Genomic DNA, 24,049 nt, shown 5'->3' with positions numbered 1-24,049 from the left:
TAAAATGTTAGTTCTTTGTGCAATAAAAAGACTTTTTAAAATTTAGCAGCAAAAAAAACTCCTCTAAATTTTCACACTTCTAAGCAACATCAGTTGAATCATTTAAAAAGAAAAAAAAAAAATTTACAAATCAATTTCTCCACTAACATAAACGTTATTTAAAAAGTTTTTCTTATTTCTACTGTTTAGTAGAGCAAAACTTTTAAAATTTCTAACAAACATATGTAAGCAAGGCAAATATTTTTACCTATAAAAAATAGATTTTAATGAAAACCTAAACAGTTACTTTTTGTTTTTATTCACAAACACCTTAAATGCTTTTAAAAATTTTGTGTTTTTCTGAAAAAATTCCCAGCATTTTAATCTAAAACCAAGGTTTGTTATTAGCTCACTCATTAAAAGTTATTTGTTGAATGCCATACGACACATCATCAACACCACTTGTAGTTAAGGATGGGCTGGATGCCAGATTTAATGTATAAACTTCATTAGTTGAAGACTCTTGAAAATTGACAAGTTCAGTAATTGAAGCATTATTAGAATTATTTTGTTCATTCTTATTGATTGAATTATTAGAATCAGATTTGGTTTCAATTTCTCTTTCAAGATCTTTTGGGACAAACATTAACCCTGCTATACCTTTGAGATCAACATTCCCACAATCTCGCTTTATTTTGCGTAAGCGAGTTGAGTTGTCTTTGCGATACTGAACCATTCGTTCAAAGTCTATAACATACAGAAAACCAGATATACGTAATTCACAATTTTTCTTATTGCTGGAGAAAGCTTTCTCAAGAGTCGATGTTGCACGTTCATCATATTGCCACCAACCATTGAGTCCTTCATAAAACCAATAAAATGTATCAATTGATGCTGATAACGAACTGATGTTATTAGTTTTATTTGAAGATATTTTACTGTAACCAACTTCATCTCTTCCTCGTACTTTAATCTAAAAAGTAAACTTTACATTAAATAATCCAAGATTTTGAAAACATAGATACAAAATTAAAGGATATAGATGATATTCTAAAGAAAATAAATTATATCCACAATATTCTAAAAAAACAAAAAAAATTCAGGCTGGATGAACCACAGAAAAAAAAGGATTTAACTGAGTTATTATTTTCTAATGTTTTTATTTTAAATACAATAAAAATATGTGATGCTGTGTAAAACCTCCCAAATTAGTGTCTGTAGTGCACAAGACTAAAAATATTTAAATAATACAGTTCTAACTTTGAACCTGTGGCTAATACTCGCATAGATAAACAAAAACAAAAAAACTTACAATAACTGGGTTATTGAAATATTCTAATTCAATATTACTTCTACATAAGGCACATTTTTTACTCCTGTAGGCAAACCCTTTGACGCATAAGAAGCAGAAAATATGTTTACAAGGCAGTTGAACTGGTTGCAGGCATTGTTGCAAACAAACAGAACACTCAGGATGACTTTCAACCCAATAATATGTCATTGCAGCTGAAATAAAAATTAGTAACTTTTTTGTTAATCTAATACAGCTGAAATTTTAAATCACTAATACAAAAAGCATTTATGTCTAGTTAAAATTTTTTTAACCAAAAATAAATGACATTGCAAGAAAACACAATAAACATCTATTGTTATAGATGTTTATTGTGTCTTCTTGCGGTTTCATTAATTTTAGTTTCAAAGATGTATTGATGTATAAACATCAATTAGTTATAAATAGAAATGAATTAAAACTTTGTAATTAGTGGTATACATACATACATACATACATACATACATACATACATACATACATACATACATACATACATACATACATACATACATACATACATACATACATACATACATACATACATACATACATACATACATACATACATACATACATACATACATACATACATACATACATACATACATACATACATACATACATACATACATACATACATACATACATACATACATACATACATACATACATACATACATACATACATACATACATACATACATACATACATACATACATACATACATACATACATACATACATACATACATACATACATACATACATACATACATACATACATACATACATACATACATACATACATAATAGCTAAATGTTTACACTTTGTTAAATTTATGAAGCGCATGCGCAAAATTATTTTCTTTTTTTAAAAAAAAAATTTGCCTCGGAACCCAACTTAATCAGCTCTTTTTAAAAGGGCGCAAGTCTTTTATTTTTTGAAGTTAACATTTAACTTTTATCACTTTTACCGGTTATTAACTTACATAATTATAAAGTTGGTTAAAAATTTTAAAAGCTTGTTTTTAATTTCCCGAAAGTTCTCTATTTCTGAAAACCACTCTTTAACAAAAACCAAGCCAACTATCATTATCTGATATTGATTCATTTGTTTTAAAATTTCCGTTATATCAGTTTAGTCAAGTGTCGGAAACTTTTAATTTTTTAGGAGATTTTAGTGAGTTTAGAGCAATAACAGAGAATTATTTATATCATATACCATAAAAATAATGCCACAAGGGAAAAGAACCAACACTGTTTGCTCCGAGAGAGAGAGATTTAAGTGTAAGTTAAAAGTAAGATATCATTCCTAATAATTGTCTTGCAGTAAGTTTATTTTAGGATTAAATTTAAATCCCCCTCTTTTAAAGATAGGCTGACGTTGAAAATGGGTTTTATTTAAGCATCATAATTATTGAATAATAAACTAATGAAAGAATCAATTTCCAATTGGCTTTTCTTTGGAGAAGTATTTTCTTGGGTTTTTGGAACATTTTTTTAAAGTTTCAGCCATAGACATAAGCTAAATAATTTTTAGTTACTCAGTTTAGGGTCTCGTTAAAACCTGTAACTTATACCCAAAAAATATTGGCGTTCCTTTTATGTAAATTTTAGCTCTATGTTTGCTAGAATAGGGCGCTATCGACTCATATTAGTTTAGTTTATAGCTTAGTTTTTCATGAGATGTTCCTCAATTACTTAACCATTCATTTAAATGGTGTCATAGGGTAAGGTTGCCAATATTGTACCCCCTAAGACGAAACTAAAAAATGTAGGTAATCTACTGAGTGAAAACATGGATTTTCAATTGGATTTCATAATTTAGGGATTGTTTGTTGTAAAGATGTTAAAAAAACTCAAAATTTAAAAAGCGTTAAGTCTCGAAGAATCAAATTTAAAAAATAGCGCTAAGAGTACAATTAAGGAAACTAGATCCTTAATTGTACCGTTGTAATCCAATATTGTACCACTTTCTTGATTTCAATTACTTTACTGCTTTGCAAATATTTTATGATTTTAGATTTAAGGGATTTAAAGAACTAAACAAACTGAATGGTTTTTATAGAATCAGCAATTGGAAATATTCTGATATAACATAACATAACACTTAACTGCCCATAATATAATGAAGTTTTTTATTTAATAAACTCTATGCAACTTGAACTATTTTTTCTTCTGGGAAATGCCGAAAACAGGTATCACCACATATGGTGCAATTTTTATTTAAATTGTATGTTTACCAATGGGTTAGTTAAGATTAGAATAGAGGAAGAAGGTAAGTATTAAAGATAGTTATGCTAAGTAATGTAAAACAATATATACTATATTTGTTTTAAAAATAACCACACTAAATATTGTAAAATAAAATACATAAAAACATTAGTTTTGGCAAAAGTTTCAGATATATTGTGTCTGTTTTTGATTAACACCTGCACAGCCAACATGACACCAGCCTTGACATATTGGTAAAACTAAACTAGGATGCGTCGGTACAATTTAGGACATGCCTTGAGGTACAATTTACGCAACTAATCTGACATTCAGTTAATTAAAAAATTTGACAACTAAAAATAAGATATTTTAAATTCTAGGTATTTATTTTGAATTTAGATAAATTATGCTTTAACATAAATACACTGAACAAATCATATCTTCTGCTTTTTTTAGTGAATTACGCTTAGCCATATAAACCCAAAATAAGAAATCTTCAATAGCAAATCAACAAGAGCTTACTCTGGCCTTAATGCAGTCGGATGGCAAAAAAAAAATCAGTTGACTACATAATTTCATTCAGCAAAGATAAAAAATTAATTAAAAAATTTCTTGTGGGTTGTAAAAATAACGAGTTATGTTAAAAGTACAATATAGGCATCGGTACAATATTAGCAACCTTACCCTATAAAAATATCGCTATAGCAACTTTATTTCCAGTTTCCAAATTTTGATTATTATCAACATGAAAGTATTTTTTATTTTTCAAGCATTATTCTCTTCTCATAGTATTTAAAAACAAATGGAACATTTAGGACTGATTGATTGCTCCAGTCGTTCTTTTCCCGATATCACAAAGTGATATCCAGGAAAAATTAGGATTCCAAGAAAAATTCTTGATGTCAAATAACAGAGGCATCAAAAGTAGCATCCTTCTTATCTTTTCTTACATTGAATTTCCCAGCGAGCATACGACATTGAAACAATGTTAAAATATAGTTGATCGACGTTGATCAACGTTATTTCAGCGTAGTGTGCCTACTGGTTTTTGTATAATGTATGTAACTGTATATTTTTTGTAAGTATATTCAACTATATATTTTCTAATATATAGTCACATATATCATTAATAATGCAAAGTAGTTTCCATAATTTACAGTAGGATTTTGTGGTCAGTTGAGGATACTTTTCATCCATATTACTTGGCAGCTTTTCTAATGAAATATGTAAGGCCAATTCTATTCCTCCATCTTGAAACAGGGAAAAGATTTTCTTCAAGAAAAAAATCTAATTCATCTGAAGAATAGGAGGCAAATGAAAAAAAATTCTCCTGCTGGTTCTGATTCTTCCAATTCTCCTGCTGGTTCAAACAAATCATCTGAAGGTATATCAAAAAGTTTTTCGTCTCTTGGTAATTTGATCCCCACTAACAAGAGTAAGAATGGAAACTGTTGCTGCCCTGTTTTTTGTTTCCAAGAAATCCAGTTTCCTACATAATAACCGTTTGACATTGTCTTCTTTTGCCTTCTATAATTTTCATCATCATTTTACTTCATAGACTATTTTCTATATATCTTTGCGACATTTTGTATATTTTTAGGAACAAATCTCTTATGAACAAATTGCAAATCAAATTCTTCTCAAATCTATTAGGAACAAACTGCATCAAAAAATTTACGACAAAATTGCGAGGCAAACATCTTTCCCATTTGGGAACATTTTGTTTCAATCTAATTATTTTGCTATTTACAGCATCCATATGAATACGATTGAGTTTTGTAAAAACTGAAAAAAAAAATTTTTTTCCCTCAAAAAAAAAAAGTTCAAATCTTCGGAGTTTTTTGAAGATTCAACATAAGTAGTGTCAAAACTCCAAGATTTTATGTTTTTAATAAATTTAAAAAAGTATGTTTTACTTTTTTTATAAATGTTACAAAATTTGAAATAAATAAGTCCAACATTCAAATTAAAGATGACGTAATTAATTAAAATCTGAAATATAAGTTATTTAAATATCATCTTTAAGCAGAGTATCCCAATGGGAAAGCTGGATGGTAAAAGGTTAAAACCGGAAAGTGGTTTGATATCTCAAAATGGTAATGAAAATATTAAATTTAAAGTATTGATCATATTCTAAGTTCATTCAGTTTTCTATATATCAGAATTCCTACTTTATGAGCCTCTCAAAGTCTAAAAGCTTGGTAAATTGATCATGTCTAACTTCTGGTCCAAGTTTTTGATGATTAGTACTGTTAACATTTTGTATCAATAATAATTATATAAAGAAAATGAAGGTTTTTCTTTTGTTAATCATAATTAGTTATAAATTTTATTTACTTAAACATTAATCTATTTTTGATGGTGTCTTTTTAAAAACTTTTATTCGTTGTGTTTTTTTTTGTTTTTTAAGTTCCTTCAAAATTGTCGATTGTTAAAATAGTCGCTTTTGTAATTGTTATTTTTGCAATAGTCTGTTGTATGTCTGGAAACATTTTTAAAACCGTCTTTATCAAGATCGTTTATTTAATATTTCTTTATTAATTTTATTATTAACATTAATATTAATGTTTATATATTTATATAATATTTATTTGAATAAAAAAAAAAGGAAATCATTTGAGAAATACTTTTGTTAAATATTTGGTGTGAAGTTAAATTTAATCAAACTTTAAAATATATCTAAATTGTAATAAATTTATATAGAATTTAACAAACTAAAAAACCCTCCTAATTTTAAATTCTGACGCATTATGAATTCACTCAAGTAAAAAATCTTTTGGAGTTTCTGTCATATACCAACTCCAATAATGCACGAAGCATTTAGAAATTAACGCAAGAACAAGATTCAAAATGAAGATTTAAAACTGGAATCAAATTTGTGAACAATAACATTATTGGTTTATAATTTATAATTCTGAGACCGGAATGATTTCGTCATCTAAAATCAAACTTTGGGAAGCTTAAAGTTCCATAGGATAAAGTTCCATAAATCGCGTGATCCACATTGAAATTTTTAACTTAATAAGTGAAACTAAAAGACTGAAGAAGCCAAACAAAATTTTTAAAAAGAAAATATAAGAAAATATAAGAAAATATAGGAAAATATAGGAAAATATAAGAAAATATAAGAAAATAAAAAAATAAAATAAAAGAAAATAAAAGAAAATATAAGAGAATATAAAAAAGTATAAGAAAATAAAAGAAAATATAAGAAAATATAAGAAAACATAAAAAAGTATAAGAAAATATAAGAAAATATAAGATGGATTTTTGAGATAGAGTTAAGATCTAAATCTTAAAGTGTAAAATATGACTTTGAATAAGTTGTAATTTAAGACAATTGATCGGCGTTTACGATAAATAACATAAACTTTTATTGCGTTTCCAAAAAAAAGCCATTTCTATTTTTGTTGCACGATGACAACAAAAAAACCATTCGTGTTTTTTAACATTTCATATTTTCAATTAAACATGAACTCATTAAAAGTCTTAGATTGGCTGTTCCATTTATCTTGCATAGACCCAATTTTCTAGTCGAACAATGATTTTGTTGTACTCAGATTACTTAGGGAAGAGATTTTTAATTAAGCTTTGAAAAAAACCACAATGAGTTTTTTTGTTTGTTTTGAAAAGATCTGAACGAAGAAAAAAAATATAAATCGATTTTTATAATATTTGCCATAAGGTGTTATGATGAATAAGTAAATACAGATAATTTTTAAATAAATAATTAATTTTTTTTTGGTTTATCTATTGCTTTTAAAAAATGAATTTTATTTCAAAGGTGTGACTTACCAAGTACGTTGCTTCTGTTTCAGTTCGCCTGAAAAAAATGGTAGGTGCTATAGAGATATGTAAAGTCTATAGTTCAAAAAATGGAATTAGGATTACGGAACGATGATTTGGTTTGAAAGATTAAAATTCGATAAAAAATATTTTTTTCTTTAGCGAGAGTGTATATCAATTCATGTTGGACAAGCTGGTTCACAAATCGGCAATGCATGCTGGGAATTATACTGTCTTGAGCATAAAATTAGTCCAGATGGAAGGATGGTAAATGAAGAAGGATCCTTAGATGATTCATTTTCGACATTTTTTCAAGACACTGGAGCTGGGAAGCATGTACCAAGAGCTATATTTTGTGATCTTGAGCCCACTGTCATTGGTAAGCACAACTTTCATATTTTTAAACCACGTTAAGTTTTGTAATAATTGTATTATCTTTTGTACCTCAATTAATAAAATATCTTTCTTCGTTGTGACAATTTTTATGATATATATTTATATATATGATATATATTTATATATATCATGAATCTTTATTAATTTCTTAGATGAGATTCGAACCGGTACATACCGTCATTTGTTCCACCCGGAGCAGTTAATTACTGGAAAAGAAGATGCTGCCAATAACTATGCGCGCGGTCACTACACAGTTGGTAAAAATCTTTTGGAAGGCGTTTTAAATCGTGTGCGGAAACTTGCTGATCAGTGTACTGGTCTTCAAGGATTCCTTGTGTTTCATTCATTTGGAGGGGGAACTGGTTCAGGATTTACTTCACTTTTAATGGAAAGGTAAGTTTGTTGGATTCAATTTTGATTGATGCATTTTTGTTTCATTTAGCAAAAAATGAGCATCAACAAATGATATGAAATAATCTTTTCAAACTATGACGTAGGTTATCAGTTGAGTTCGGGAAGAAATCAAAACTGGAGTTCGCCGTTTATCCTGCACCGCAAGTAAGCACTGCAGTTGTTGAGCCCTATAACTCTATTTTGACCACACATACCACTCTGGAGCACACAGATTGTGCGTTCATGGTTGACAATGAGGCCATCTACGACATTTGTAAGCGAAATCTGAGTATTGAAAGGCCCAGCTATACTAACCTTAACCGCATCATTAGCCAAGTGGTGTCATCCATCACAGCTTCGCTTCGCTTTGATGGTTCACTTAATGTTGATCTCACTGAGTTTCAGACAAACTTAGTACCTTATCCTCGAATCCATTTTCCAATGGCAACATATGCTCCAGTCATATCAAGGGAAAAAGCACACCATGAACAGATTTCAGTGTCTGAAATTACTAATTCTTGTTTTGAACCTGCAAATCAAATGGTGAAATGTGATCCCAGAAACGGAAAATATATGGCTGTCTGCCTTTTATATAGAGGAGATGTCGTACCAAAAGATGTTAATGCTGCCATTGCTGCTATCAAAACAAAGCGTACTATACAGTTTGTTGATTGGTGTCCAACAGGATTTAAAGTTGGAATTAACTATCAGCCTCCAACAGTAGTACCAAGTGGTGATCTTGCAAGTGTAAACCGAGCAGTATGCATGTTGAGCAATACCACTGCGATGGCGGAAGCTTGGGCGCGCCTTGATAAAAAGTTTGATATGATGTACGCAAAACGAGCTTTTGTACACTGGTATGTAGGAGAAGGTATGGAGGAGGGTGAGTTTTCAGAAGCAAGAGAAGATATGGCTGCACTCGAGAAAGATTATGAGGAGGTTGGCCTTGAAACACAACCAGATAATGAAGAAGATGCAGAACACGACTATTAATATTTAGAAGACTGTTGCTAGAAAGATTATAGAATGTTATGAAGTAAACTTGAAAACCTGTTTTAATCTTAGCTCTTCATTCTTTAATTTAGTTATTCTCTTTTTTTAGGTTATCTTTAAGATTTTTGTTTTAAATTTGCTTACAATAATTTTTTTTATTGAGGTTTTCTGACAATTTTAATGCAAATCTGCTTGAGGTGTTACTGTTTTTTATGCAACAAAGTATATATATATATATATATATATATATATATATATATACATGATTGAATAAAAAACAGTAAAATCATTACGTATGTATATATATATAGTATACAAAATAAAAAAAATTATATTTACTTTTAAATTCAAAATTAAAATACAAGATTAAGCTTAAATATATGAACTATTAGAATTGCATAGTTTTTATATTCATTTTTTTAAAATCTGTTTTTGGATTGGTTGAAATCAATCAGCTGATTGGTTTGTAGATAACAAACATACGGTTGTAGATTTAGCGAGTAAGATTTAATTAATGAGTCTATACTGGATTATTATTGGACCATTGTTATAGGTTGGGGCAAGTTTTTAAACATCCATTGTGTAATTGCTTAGTTGTTCAATACCTTAGTGGTCGTATAATCTAAATCGACAAAATCGACTTTTAGTCGATTAGTAGGAAACTCATAGTCGATTAAATCGGCTATTCGATTTTTCAAAGTCGACTAATTTCGACTAGTCGACTTTTAGTCGATTTAGTCAAAGCCGATAACAACACTATTCAATATCTTAGTGTTCGTATAATAGTGACAATTTGTTAGAGATTTTATAGATTCCTCTTATTGATACTAGACAGTTTTTTAGTTCGTTTGTTCTCATAAACTTAAAATCAGAGAATTAATTTACACTATTTTATTAATATTATTAATTTATGTTGTTTTATTAAACTATAATAATTAGTTTAATTAAATTAGTTTGATTCAATTATTCAAGTTTTGATTATTCAATTATTTTAAACAAATATTAACAGCAATTATTATGCGTTTTGATAAAACAGTTTTAATTTTTTAATTTTCATAAAACTATTTTAAGGCCTAAATTTATACGTCTTTAAAACTTTTGATAAATAAAAAAGTAAAAACTTTTAGATTTTTATGGATTTTTTTTGGATTTAGCATTTAGGAAATGAATTTAGGCTAGGCCATTCCTTAAACAGAAAAGATAATTGCAAAAATTTTCATAATCCACGAATTAATAAAGAAATTTTTCGGAAACTCTCAATAAAGTTTATCTTATATTTATGGGAAATACAAAATAAATCCTTTTGACATTAACGTTAATAAAACATATATTTTGACATCAGCCAAACATAAGAGTTTTAATTCAGATGTTAAAGTTGGCTGAAGCGGAGGTTAATACGTTTTCTCCACAACTGGTTCACCACCAGCAAAAAAATATTCGAAAGCTATTTTAAAAAAATTCTTGTAACTGCAAGAATATTAGTCTTAATAAAAATATACTTTATGTTTGGGACCTATCATTATTATATTTCAATTTTTCAATTGCACATTCATCTTCAGAAACATGCACCGTTTTTTTATACAAAAAAAAAAAAAAAAAAAAAAAAAAGAAGAATACCGTAAAGTCATTTTCGGACAACAAGGGGGGAACTTTGGACAAAATTTTATTAACAATAACTTTTAGAAAAAAAAATCGTGTTATAAAGCTATCTTTTGCAATCAGTGGTTACAATTAACGAAGAGGGAGTTTTCAAAAGAAGACAATTGAAAATAAAGCAATATTTATAACCTTATATAAAACAATTTAAAAATGGCTAAATGAATTTGATTGATAATCCGGGTTTTGGATTCATCAAGAAATGTCTTACTCAGAAATGTTTTTTGGTTCTGCAGAAGGTAAATGGTTGGCTTCCTATATAGTCTACAAGTATCTCAATGAACCTTAGACAACAATGGGACTCAATAAATCACAATACAAGTGCTACTTGAAAGCGTCAGTTGAAAACCATTCCTTTTACCCTTCAAGAAGAATTACCTAAAACTAGAACGCTTGCAAAAATAGAAAACCAGTTTCTTGTTCAGGATGAAGATCGTCTATTGTATTTGTGCTTAAAAGCACTGATGAAAATATTATTGATGCATAACATAATTGTATTTTTATTGCGAAACAAAATTTAACTACATTTTGTGATTTTCTTACATTTCATACAATGGTCCATCTGATGTAAATACATTATTTATAAAATTATTATCATAACTTAACAAATATGCTTATACCGAGGCTATTTTTATGTTGAGGCTATTTTTATGTTGAGGCTATAATTTTAAGTTTATTGTTTCTTTCGCTCCCTTTCCTTACACAACAGAATATGCACTCGCTGTCCTGAAAACCTTTATCTAAGTTTTATAACTTAAACAAGATAAATGAAATTTGATTAACAAAGCTTCATTTGTTTCTTTTAAGTTATCAAACTTAGATGTGAAAAAGTTGACAACAAAAAACAGTGAAAGCTTAAATTGATCACTGAGTTTAAACTGAGTTTCATGTTGAAACTTTTTCCTTTACCAGCTTGTGATTGTTTCAAATGAGATAAATAGAAAAGTTTCAGGATTTTCCTTCCATTTGCATACTTTTATAAGTTATTCAAAAAGTATGCAAACTCCGTATGTAAAATCAGTATATCTCGATAAATCAGCTTATCTCGATAAATCAGCTTATCTCGATAAATCAGCTTATCTCGATATAAAAAGAAAGATATAATTATTCAAGATGTTTCACATGCAATATGCGTATTGGGAACGAAGCCTCACCTAATAATGCAATCATAGTAAACTTGGGTTTTAAGCCTCAAGTAAAAATTAATATTTAATCTGATAAAATTTTCATTAAATCAAAATTAAATTCATTTCGCGCAAGTAATGCAGCGCTAAAGAATTTAAAATACGACGATCATTGGATGAAAAAAAACTCAACGTTTAAATAGTCGCTATGGGAAACATATGCAAAATAGTTTTTTCAGTTAATTTTTCAGGTTAAAGACTATTCCATGTTTTTTCAGCTTAAAGATTTATTCCGTGTTTTTCCCAAGAGGCTTTCAAGTCACTGTTCCATATTTTGGGGGTGAGTCATCAATGAAAACACCCGAAAAAATTCTTTGGAGGGATCAAAGTACATACCCATGAGATATCCGAACAAGTGACTTTAAAATCAATGATTTCCGTTCGTGAGAGAAATTTGCATTTTAAATTTTTTCCTAAACCGGCTAAATTTGAAAGATTGCTTTTTGACAAATTTTTAACTTTGGCAACTATACAAGGATTTTTTCTTTCAAAATGTTTGTTTTCTGAATAAATAACAAAGGAACAAGAACAGACCAAGACATAAAAATGATTTTTACTTCAAGAATGACTTCTTAGAATGCTTTACTCTAATAGCAAAAAAGCCATTTTTAAAAATATTTCTAAACATTTTGTTGTTATAATCTACAACACAGTTAGCCAAATGAGATCCATATTCTGGGTGAGTCCTGTCTCTCTTGTACCGCTGCCATTGAGGCTTGAAGTTTGAATCCAGAGCTTCGTTGGCCTGCTCACTGTAAAGTCCAAGAGCTTGATTGCTGATAGAGATGGACTGAGACATATGAAAGAACACAGGGTGGGCCTTTGGAGTGATTGAGATTGGAAGTGCCAGATAGGCATCTTTGAATTTGTCAATGTGCTCTTGAAAATTGTCATCCAGTTCTGTTCCAAAGCAAGCTGTGACTACCTTTTCAAATTGTTGAAATGCTTCAACAAATGGAAGTGCTGCATCTACAGCTGCTTTTTGAATTTTTTGATTTAGAATATCAACATTTTTCAAAAGCTTGTGACAGTGTTGTCCATGAAAATGACCACCATGAAAGGTTTGAAGAGGTATGTTTAATTCCATAGGCCAATCCTTCCTATCTGGCCAAATGTTGATCAGATTCTTGTACAGATGGTTGACAACTCCCAACAACAAATATAATTCCATAGTTGGAGTTGCTTTCAAAATTAGTATCTCATCTGTTGCATTGAGCAGAGGTGTGTTAATGACATTTGTAAAATGCTTCGCACTCTTCAAGTCACTTCCTTTCTTAACAAATGCTTGATAAGTCTTTCTGATACTTCCAAAAGTTCTCTAGGAACCACAAGTGCCAAGGTTTGAGGAGTCAACATCACACCAACAGCAAGGATTGAAGACCACAGACAATTTTAGCTACTTTCATGTCACATGACAAGATATAGGAAATAGAATTAGCATCTGTCAGCTTCAAAAGATTTTTGATATTCTCAGGCATTCTTTCTGATATAGCTGTTATTAGCTGTTTCTTTACTCCAGAATCCTTTAATGAAGAGCTGCAAAGCCTAGGAGACTTCAAAACAGGACTGTTTGGTGCAGCAGCTATCTGAAGAACACCCAAACTCATCTTTAGAAAGTCACCTCCACCATCTAGTCCAACCTTTACAATGTGTTCTTCAGGGACAGCTTGTGCTGATAAAACAAATTGCAATAGGTGACCAACATTTTTAAAATGTACAACATCTCTTAGAGTCCCATTGGTTGAACATTTTATTTTAGAAACAGTGAAATGATTCTTGAGTATCTGTCCGTGTTGTGCAAACTTCTTAGCAAAATTTGACTCAACAAATCTTTGAGGGGAAATACAGTTGAGGATTGAGACAAGCTGTGTCATTTTATTTTTGGACAGTCCTTTATTAAGTTGTACAGTTGCAAGACTTTCAACTGGAAGAGGATCTCTGAACAGTCGAGTTGGAGTAGCTTTGCCTGAAATGTTAAGAGACTTAGTGCATAATCTAAAGCATGTGCATTTAATTAATTCCATTAATGCAAGGAGAAATCATCAAATAGGTTAACCTTGCACAAAATAATAAGTACTTTCTTATCTAAGAGTTTATTATTTCTAAAATTAGAATTTAAGTTTGAGTTTTAACTAATATTGGCACATATAAGAAACTTACCAATTTTAATGGTTATTTAGGACCTCCACCAGCAGTGCATTTATGGGGTAATCCTGGCCCAAGTAATGTAAGACATCACATCTTTTTCAGTTTTAGTTGACTTTTCATGAGTTGTATCAACTGCCAATTGAGATGGTGCTTTGCATTTTGTTTTGCTAGTTTGACAAATGATGCAATTACAAGGCAGAGAGTTTCTTGTTTGTTGCTTTACAATGATTGAGTTAAAATCATAGAGCTTGGGAAATGGCTTTGTTGATGTTCCTTTTTCTATTTTTTGCAAGTGAAAACGACAGTTTGTACACATGCCATATGGAAAGCGATCATCTTCAAAGTTTAGGGGTATGGGCTATGTTTTGTCAATCTATTGATCAGGAAAGGTGTTAAGCAGCAATCACTCTTTGACATGCAGAGATTGCAAACAGATTTACGACATTCAGAATGAGTTTTTTGCAGAATTCGGCATTTTCAATAAATTTAAAAGTTTTTTATGAAATATTTGTCTCCTAATGTGAAAACAAAGTAAAAATCGTAAAAATTATCAAATGTTTAGGTTAACTGGAAATCAAAACAAAAGTAGAGTAAAAAAATTCTTACCTTGATCTGCTCAATGCGTGGCTTATAGAAGCGCAGATCAAAACAATAGTTTGAAAAAAAAAAGTAAAGTAGGGATGTGGCAACTCTAATTTTGAGAAATGCATTAAATTAATATTTTTAGTTTTACATACTATAGCTTAGAAATTCCTGTAAACTAATAATGTTATTTTTGTTATCAAAATAAAAAACTACATTTTTAAAGAATAAAAAGTATTGAATTAACGCCAAAGTTGAAATTTTGTCAAAAACCCATCTCTCAAATTTAGCCGGTATAGGAAAAAACCTAAAATGCAAATTTCTCTCACGGACGGAAATTGTTGATTTTAAAATCACTTGTTCTGATATCCCATGGGTATGTACTTTGATCCCTTCAAATGATTTTTTCGGGTATTTTCATTGATGTCTCTCCCCCAAATTATTGAACACTGAAGTGCTATTGAGCATAACACTTGAAAGCCACTTCACAAAAACATGCAAAAATGTTTCAATTGAAAAGCAAAATATGACGGATAAACATTTTACCAATTGCAATAACCTCCAGGGTCTCTGTAAGCAAGTCCTTGAATTAAAACTCATGACGATTTTATTTTAAAAATTGGAGTTGAAGGTATTTGAGGCTTCTTAAAAGTCTTACCGACTTTACAGCTAAAGATTTTGCAATGATATCAATGATATCAGTTTTCAGAATTTCAGAAAAACTTTTAAAAAACTTTCATAATGTCGAAAAACTCGTAGATTTGTTGAGTTTACCTGAACATTCCATTTGAAATATTGAAGTTTGAAGAAAAAAATTCATTCTCTACAAATTTTCAATTCAAGTTACAAGTTCCAAAATTATTACATTTGAACAACTCAAAGTCCAAATTCAAAGTGTCCTAAGTTAAAAGTGCCATAGGATTTATTCTAAATGAAGCTACGAAGACGCTACATTTCTTCGATGATCATAAGCAAGATACAATTCGATGATCATAGGCAATCATACACGAAAAAAAACTATATTACATTCAAGAATTGAAAATCCTTATGCTAAATTTGTATTTAAGCAAAATATAAGTTCATCATTCTCTGGTGTTGAACCTCCTCCAAAGAAAAAAATCTTGCAAAGTTCGATAAATGAAAGAAAGCCAGAGAATTTAAGTTTTTGTTAAAGATTTTTTTTAAGAGTTAGGTACTTCTAATAAATTATAAAACTAAAGATCGATCCAAACTTACAAAGTAATTAATGGCACCATTAGTTACATTGTAAGTTTAAATTAATCCTTAGTTTTAAAAACCTTCATATTGTTTTAAATGTGAATTTGTCACAGCAGTTCTAATAAATATCTAGACTTCGTTTGTATTCAAGAAAACGTATAGCTTTACACGTCATAGTTTTAATACGTCAAGATAAAATGTTATCATTTTTTGAGGAGAATAAATGCTTGCTGATAATACATAGGTTGCTTTTTTTTTTCAGATAACTTGCATAAATGGGGTTTTCATTGATCATGGGAGAGTATGTGAATGGTAGGGGGGTGCGAGAGGTCTTTTTATAAAAAACTTTCAAACTTTTTTTATATAATTTAAGTTGCAAATAGGGTGAAAAGCGTTTTATATGACCTTTTAAGTATATAAAATTTAATAAAAAAAACGAATTTTTTTAAAAAAAGGCGCAAACGCAATCTTTCAAATATTTAGCTCACTTTTAACGAGTCAGAAAACCTCGCTATTAATTAACTTATGTAAATTAATCTAAAGATTTACTTCCCTGAGGTTATTTTTAAAGAAACCATTTAGTTTTAAAAGTTATCTTGTATATATATATATATATATATATATATATATATATATATATATATATATATATATATATATATATATACATATCCACACACACACACACACACACACACACACACACGCACGCACACACACACACACACGCACGCACACACACACACATAAACATATATAGAAAGATAGATATACTCAAGTGAGGGACAGTAGTGTACTCAGGGCGCTTATTTCCCAACCCTTAAAAGATTGTTCAAATGGTCTATAATTTAAATAAAACTAATACTTGATTTAAACTTTTTTCTATTAATGGCTTTTTGATAAAACTATTACTGAGATCATCAACAGCCATTATACCACTATAGAATTCAATAATTTTTATTTCTGCACTGAAGCTTTTTTAGGGCTGGTGATAGCACTAATACGTCATTAAGAGGAAACTCAAATCCATCAACACTTCTAACGGTTTTCTATTGTCAGCAAAACTATTGACGAGTTGAGATTTCAAAACTCAATTTTTATTCCCTAAACATTGAAGAGACTTTCGAAAAAATTCATATTCTTTATTATGCTGTAGGATTTACAAAAATTTATCCAAGCGAAAAATCTGAATAACCGCTACCTCCATTTTATTTCTTTTTGAAATTCTCAGCATTTGTTTAAAAACATGGAAAAAGCTGAGACTCGAGATAATAAATAAATCTAACTCGTCTCTTTTCAAAATAACAATATTTGTTTTATGCAACAATAAAATGATATTTATTTGTAAATTCAGCTACATCCAGTTACTCTTTGGCTCAATTTTAAGAGTTTTTGCTGTCAACCACATCGAGTTACCGAAATTAAATTTAATAAATATATTTTAAAAGTTACTGCTTATGATTTTAATAAACTTTATTCTAAATTGTAGAATAACATAAATACAGCAAATATATATATTTTGTACTTATATTAAGTATATATTTTGTATTATGATTATGCGATTGTCTTTAAATAAATACTGAATAGCTTGTTAAGCCTTTTTAAATTTAAAAAAATTATGAATTGTTTAGCAAAATTTTTATTTAATTGCTCTTTCTAAAAAAAAAATGAATCCAGATTTGCAAAAAATAAAACAAACACAAATGAACTGGTCCGGTACATGACTCCGCGAGAAAAATGAACGGTTATAGATCCGGGTATACGGGTTCTTGAAAAATAAAACGGATCCAATCCCTTGATTGATGGGACCTTTTTGAGAAAATAAAATGTTCATGCGGCTGGAGTCAAGCTTGTGGTCACCATACGAATAACTATTTATAAACTTTTAGCACAACCCATAATTATACTATTTTACGACTCAATTTAATAAAATAAATAACCCCGTTTTAGGTTATAATAGCAAGCTGCATATGTATCTAAAATAGCTAGATCTAGATAGTATGCGTACTTAGTATGCTAGATACTATGCTAAATCAAATTTACGGTACATCTAACAATTACTTGTTAAATAATTGTACCAATACATTGTCGCATTATGTATCTTAAATACATTTGCATATAGTTACCTAGATGTAAAAAATTATTCATCATTATAACCTTAAATCATATACACATAAAAGTTACTTTTTTTTAGAAATAGTATCATATGCATTTTTATATATGACTTAATGTATCTACAATTTCTTGTCTATATATAATAGCATTCATATAACCGAAGGTATTGATTTTATATGTATGTTTTGTATATATATATATATATATATATATATATATATATATATATATATATATATATATATATATATATATATATATATATATATAGCTAGTTGATTAGTATTTAAAAAAAAACTTGCTTTTGTTCAAATGATTGGTTTGTTGGTTCAGAAAAAAAAATTTATTTCATGTATCATCAAGCATCACCAATTAATAAGAACATTTAGTTTACAATATATTTATCATCAAAAAAAAAGTAAAAAAAAAGAAAGTACCAACAGAATCAGTCCAGATTTCTCAAAAGTCCCTCAAATAAATTTCAAACCTTATTTTTCTAAAAGTGATTGTGATGTTTTAATTAATCAAGGAAAACTTTTAAAAGGACCAATTCAAGTATTTGGGCGTTTAGATTCTTTTGTCAGAATTGGCCATGGTGTTAAAGACTTATACATTCAAGGATTTGAATCAAGAAATCGTGCATTACATGGTGATATTGTTGCCGTACAGCTTTTGCCAAATCAAGAGGAGGGCGCACAACAGAAAAAAGCTGAAGTAGTAAAAATTATTGAAGAAAAGCATCCCAGAATTGCCTCAGGTCATGTTAAAGCCTTCTATGGACACAGGTATGGTTTTGCCATAATGAGCCCCACTGATACATCTATACCTTTAATCATGATACCTCTTAAAAACTTTCCCAAGGAGTTCATTGATCGGCCTAAAGATTTTGAAAAATCACTTTTTTTAGCAAAAATAACTGATTGGAACTCAAATTTATATTATGCATCTGGAAAGCTTATCAGTCTTCTTGGTGAAGCTGGCTCTGTGGATGCAGAAACAGAAGCAATTTTAAAGAAAAATATAATTTGTAGTTCTGAATTCCAAAAAAAAGTTCTAAAATTTTTGCCTGAAAAGAATTGGAAGATCTCAACTGAAGAATTAAATAGACGAATTGACTTACGAAAAGAATGTGTTTTTACAATTGACCCTCTAAATGCTAGAGATTTAGATGATGCTCTTTCCTGCAAAAAAATAGGAGATGATCTTTTTGAAGTAGGTGTTCATATAGCAGACGTAAGTTATTTTGTTAAAGAAGGTAGTCCACTTGATGAAGTTGCACAATTAAGGGCAACTAGTGTGTATTTATCTCAAAAAGTCATTCCGATGTTGCCTTCAGTTCTTAGTGAAAATCTATGCAGTTTGAATCCAGGTGTTGATCGTCTTACCTATTCAGTAATATGGAATATAAAATCTGATGGAACAGTTGTTGATGAAAAGTTTTGTCGCACTGTCATTTGCTCACAAATGAAGATGACTTACAATCAAGCACAGCAATTAATTGAAAGTACTTCAAGTGACCCCTTAAATGCAAATGAATTTCCAAGTGTTTACGGAATGTTTTCCATAGAAAATGTAAGAGATTCTCTGTGCATATTGTTTAAAATATCTAAGCATCTTAGAAAAAAGCGACACGATGCTGGAGCAATGAACTACAACTTACCTGAATTGACATTTAATTTGAATGAAGAAAAAGATAAACCTATTTCATTATCTCTTTATAAATATAGAGATAGCAATAAGTTAATTGAAGAATTTATGCTACTTGCAAACATGGCAGTTGCTCATAAAATCTTTAAGGCACACCCAAAAAAAGCAATTTTGAGGCGGCATCCTCCACCAAATCAATTAATGATAAAAGACCTTGCAAAAGTTTTTGAGTTATATGAATTAGATTTTGATCTTAGTAGCAGCCAAAGTATAAACAAATCTTTAGAGAAGTTATCTAGACTTAATACTGAGTCACAAGATTATTTGGAATCAGCAGTTATTTTATTGTGCACTAAGACATACTTACTTGCTAGTTATTTCTGCAGTGGAAACACTGAGAATGAAAAAGATTTCCATCATTTTGGTTTAAATGTTCCATTATATACGCATTTTACATCTCCAATTCGCAGATATCCTGATATTTTAGTACATCGATTTCTAACTGCAGCTCTTGATGACACATTTGTTATTCGTAAAAGTGTGGATGATATAAAAGCTATTGCAGAACATTGCAATGAAAAAAAATATGCTGCAGGCAAAGCTTCAGAAGAAAGTTCACTGCTGTTCTTTGCTCTTTTTTTGTTGCAATCTGGTCCTTTTCAAGAGAAAGGGGTTATTGTTGCAGTTCTTAACAATAGAGTTGATATTCTATGTATAAGACTAGGTTTGATGAAACGTGTGTATTATCAAGATTTAACACTGTGTGAACATAAGTATGAATTGGATGAAAAAATGAGACCAATCTTAACTTTAAATTGGAGAGAAGAAAATCAAAAAGAAGATGAATATTATGACAACAATCAAAAATGGTCTGAGATAAGTAATAAAGTACAGAAATTACAAATGTTTTCACCTGTTGAAGTAGTTTTAAGTGTAGAAAAAAGTTGTCCCACAAAAATTCTGTTAACTCTTAAAAACCCTTTAGCTGAAGAAATACCAAGATTAGATTTATGAAAATTAAAGTTAGTTATGAATAATTTGATGAATTTAATTACAAGTTGCCAGGTGTAATAAATTCTTTAACAAGAAGCCAAGACAAAACTAAGAGTAATAAAAATTGTTTATTTTTTTCTTGATTTTTTACCTTTGCTGTGTTTCAAAGTTCACAGATGTTATTTCATTTTTTTAAGTAGTTCTTTTTTTTTACTTTTATTATACAATACAAATGTTAGTCTTTATGTTAGTTAATTATATTTTGTATATTGAACAAATTATTTATTGTTTCACTTTCTAGTTGTTTTTTTATATTAATTTTTAGTCATAATATTTTTTAGGCTAGGTAGTTGTTTTCCCTACTTTTTAAATTAGTTCTATTTTTTATTTAAATTATTTTTATTTCACAGATTGTTGTTTGATGTTTGTTATTTAAGCTCTTGGTTATTTTTACTATTTGTTTGCTTGTTAGGTAATTTTTTGTGCTTAGTTAACATTGGCTGTTATATATATATATATATATATATATATATATATATATATATATATATATATATATATATATATATATATATATAATATTTGTAGCATGAAATATCTGTTTGCATGTTGCAAATAGTACCTGGCCAGATTGTAAATTTAGAAATGTTGAAAAGAGTTATAGTTTACCATGTTTTATCAACATTTATCAGAACTAATTATCTTGAGTTTTTGTTATGTTTTTAGGAAATAAATTTCTTTGACTTTAATGGCAGACAGTTTTCATTTACAACCTGATCAAAACTCAAAAAAAGATGGTCCTAAAAAAAAGCAGAGAGACAGAAAACCTAAAAGAAACTCAAAGAGTCCTGGGAATGATAGTGAGAGTTCTAAAGCAGCTCCAAACCTCCACACTATTGATTTAAAAAGTAGCACCAGTAATAACTATTTTCAAATTCCTTCTCGCATCAAGCAAATGTTACCAAAGTGTGGTTTTGAACCATATATTACAAAAAAAGAATGTTCTGATGGTTTAAAAAGGGGGATATTGATTCAAGGTGCTGTGCGTATAAACCCCAAGAATTTCACTGAGGCCTTTATAAGTTCTGGGTATGGTGAGCGTGATATATTACTGGATGGTGTTGCATCAAGAAATCGGGCTTTGCCTGGAGATATTGTTGCAGTGGAGTTATTGTCAGAATGTTCAGGAAAATCCCTTCATGAAAACTTGTTAAAAAAAAGTTCTAATGAAATATTTGATCAGGAGATGCTTGTAAATCCAGTAAAATGTGGTAAAGTAGTGTTTATTATTGAAAAAAAGCACCTAAGAGTTGCTACGGGGTATATCAACCAGTATAGAGGAAACCAGCTTGGATTTGCTTTATTTTCATCCATTGATCATCGCTTACCTCGACTAATCATTCCTCTTGATCAATGCCCTCCTTTATTTATTACTAGGCCACAAGATTTTAGTAAAACACTGTTTGTTGCTAATATTAAGGATTGGGAAATTGATATGGCATTTGCTTATGGAGTGTTGATGCGTAGCCTTGGTGAAGCTGGTAATATTGAACCAGAAACAGAGTCTATTATTGCAGCTAATGGAATAGACAGTTCACCATTTGGTCAAGATATTCTTGCTTGTTTACCAGATGGAGATACTTGGTGCATAAAACCTGAAGAGCTTAAAAAGCGCAAAGATCTGAGAGAAGAATGTATTTTTACAATTGATCCAGCAACTGCAAGAGATCTTGATGATGCTGTTTCTTGTAAGAAAATTGGTGATGATTTATTTGAAGTAGGAGTTCATATTGCTGATGTCAGCTATTTTATAGAGGAAGGAAGTAAACTTGATAATGCAGCTAAAGAGCGAGCAACAAGTGTTTATCTTTCACAGAAGGTAATTCCTATGCTACCTGCAGTTTTGTGTGAAAAATTATGCAGCTTGAATCCAGGAGTTGAAAGACTGGCCTATTCTGTCATCTGGAACATGAAGTCTGATGGTACAGTCTTAACTGAATGGTTTGGTCGATCTGTTATTTGCTCTTGTATTAAGCTGTCTTATACTCATGCACAGCAATTAATTGAAACTAATCCAGATTCTGATATAAACAAGGAAGAGTTTCCAGCTGTTGGAGGGGGTTTTTCACTTGAAAAGATACGAGACACAATTCATATCTTGTTTAAGATGTCTCAGAAGTTAAGAAAGCGACGTTTTGATTCTGGAGCACTTAGGCTTGATCAACCTAAACTATCATTTAATCTTGATTCTGAAACTGGTTTGCCCAATGGTTGCCATGTCTATGAATACAAAGATAGCAATCGTCTTATAGAAGAATTTATGTTGCTTGCAAATATGGCTGTTGGTAGAAAAATCTATACTGCTCATCCTAAACAAGCAATTTTAAGAAATCATCCTCCACCTCAGCCTTTATTATTGCAAAAAGTCCAAAGTATCTGCTCTACATACAACATTCCTTTTGACATCAGTGATAGTAAGAGTTTAAGCAATTCTCTCTCAAATTTATCTGAGATAGACCCAGATTTAAGAACTTATATAGAGGCTGCTGTCACAATGCTCTGTACTAAACCATTTCAAATGGCAAATTACTTTTGCGCAGGTACTATTGATGATGAGTCTGTGTATCGTCATTATGCTTTGAATGTTCCAATATATACTCACTTTACTTCACCTATTCGTCGGTATCCAGATATTTTAGTTCATCGATTATTAACAGCAGCACTTGATTGCACATTTAAAGTCAAAGGCCATCCAAAACAACTTCAAATAATTGCTGATCATTGTAATGAAAAAAAATGGGCTGCAAAGAAAGCATCTGAGCAAAGTTCAGATTTATTTTTTTCAATATATGTTAAAGAATGTGGACCCTTTGAAGAAAAAGGTGTTGTAGTTGGGGTGCTTGATAAAGCTGTTGATGTTTTATGCACAAAATTAGGAATTGTGAAGCGTGTTTACTGTGACAAGTTGCTATTAGCAGGTCATAAGTATGAAAATGATTTGCTAAAACCAAAGTTGATATTGTTTTGGAAAAAATATGAAGAACTTCCACTTGAAAACATATGTGAAAAGTTAGAAAGTTTAAGGAAAGAATTTGAAGCAAAATGGGCCCTTCAAGATAAACTAACAAATTCTCCCATTTCAACAGAAATTCCTGAGGATGCAATCAAACAAGAACTCCAAATGTTTACTCCTGTAAAAGTTATATTGAGTGTTGATCCAAAATCTCCAACACGTATTGATGTCTTGTTAAAAAACCCTTTTTTAACAGATGCACCTGTTTTAAATTTATAGTTAATGGAAACAAATTAATTTTGTAGTTTTTAAAAATGATTTTTATTGAAATGTATAATTTTTAAATTTGTTTTTAACAACTTGTTATTTTATAAAAGGAACAAAATTTTTATTTTGTAA

General features: G+C 29.6%; 3 protein-coding genes and 1 pseudogene across 4 annotated transcripts; 3 read left to right on the top strand and 1 right to left on the bottom strand.

Moving 5' to 3' along the window:
• Positions 1-68: 68 nt before the first annotated feature.
• Positions 69-1,528, bottom strand: LOC145189879 (E3 ubiquitin-protein ligase rnf146-like). Its single transcript, XM_080066578.2, has 2 exons — positions 1,292-1,528; positions 69-952 (listed from the first exon to the last, which is right to left on the bottom strand). Exons 1-2 carry the CDS (start codon positions 1,478-1,480, stop codon positions 389-391), a joined length of 753 nt encoding a protein of 250 aa, XP_079922704.2. The 5' UTR covers positions 1,481-1,528; the 3' UTR covers positions 69-388.
• Positions 1,529-7,250: 5,722 nt separating this feature from the next.
• LOC145189673 (tubulin alpha chain) lies at positions 7,251-9,239 on the top strand. The gene is made up of 4 exons (XM_080066323.2): positions 7,251-7,361; positions 7,475-7,691; positions 7,861-8,101; positions 8,206-9,239. Exons 1-4 carry the CDS (start codon positions 7,359-7,361, stop codon positions 9,092-9,094), a joined length of 1,350 nt encoding a protein of 449 aa, XP_079922449.2. The 5' UTR covers positions 7,251-7,358; the 3' UTR covers positions 9,095-9,239.
• Positions 9,240-18,262: 9,023 nt separating this feature from the next.
• On the top strand, positions 18,263-20,761 carry LOC145190021 (DIS3-like exonuclease 2 pseudogene; annotated as a pseudogene). The gene has a single exon (XR_016453624.1). The product of XR_016453624.1 is annotated as a DIS3-like exonuclease 2 pseudogene (transcript).
• Positions 20,762-21,320: 559 nt separating this feature from the next.
• On the top strand, positions 21,321-24,046 carry LOC145190379 (DIS3-like exonuclease 2). Its single transcript, XM_080067221.2, has one exon. It carries the CDS (start codon positions 21,386-21,388, stop codon positions 23,927-23,929), a length of 2,544 nt encoding a protein of 847 aa, XP_079923347.2. The 5' UTR covers positions 21,321-21,385; the 3' UTR covers positions 23,930-24,046.
• The last annotated feature ends 3 nt before the right edge of the window (positions 24,047-24,049 follow it).

This window comes from Hydra viridissima, unplaced genomic scaffold (assembly GCF_058129835.1).
Source record: "Hydra viridissima isolate aposymbiotic clone 2 unplaced genomic scaffold, HvirCarnegie_v1 scaffold_6, whole genome shotgun sequence".
Taxonomy (NCBI): Eukaryota; Metazoa; Cnidaria; class Hydrozoa; order Anthoathecata; family Hydridae; genus Hydra; species Hydra viridissima.
This window is presented reverse-complemented; position numbering and strand designations above follow the sequence as displayed.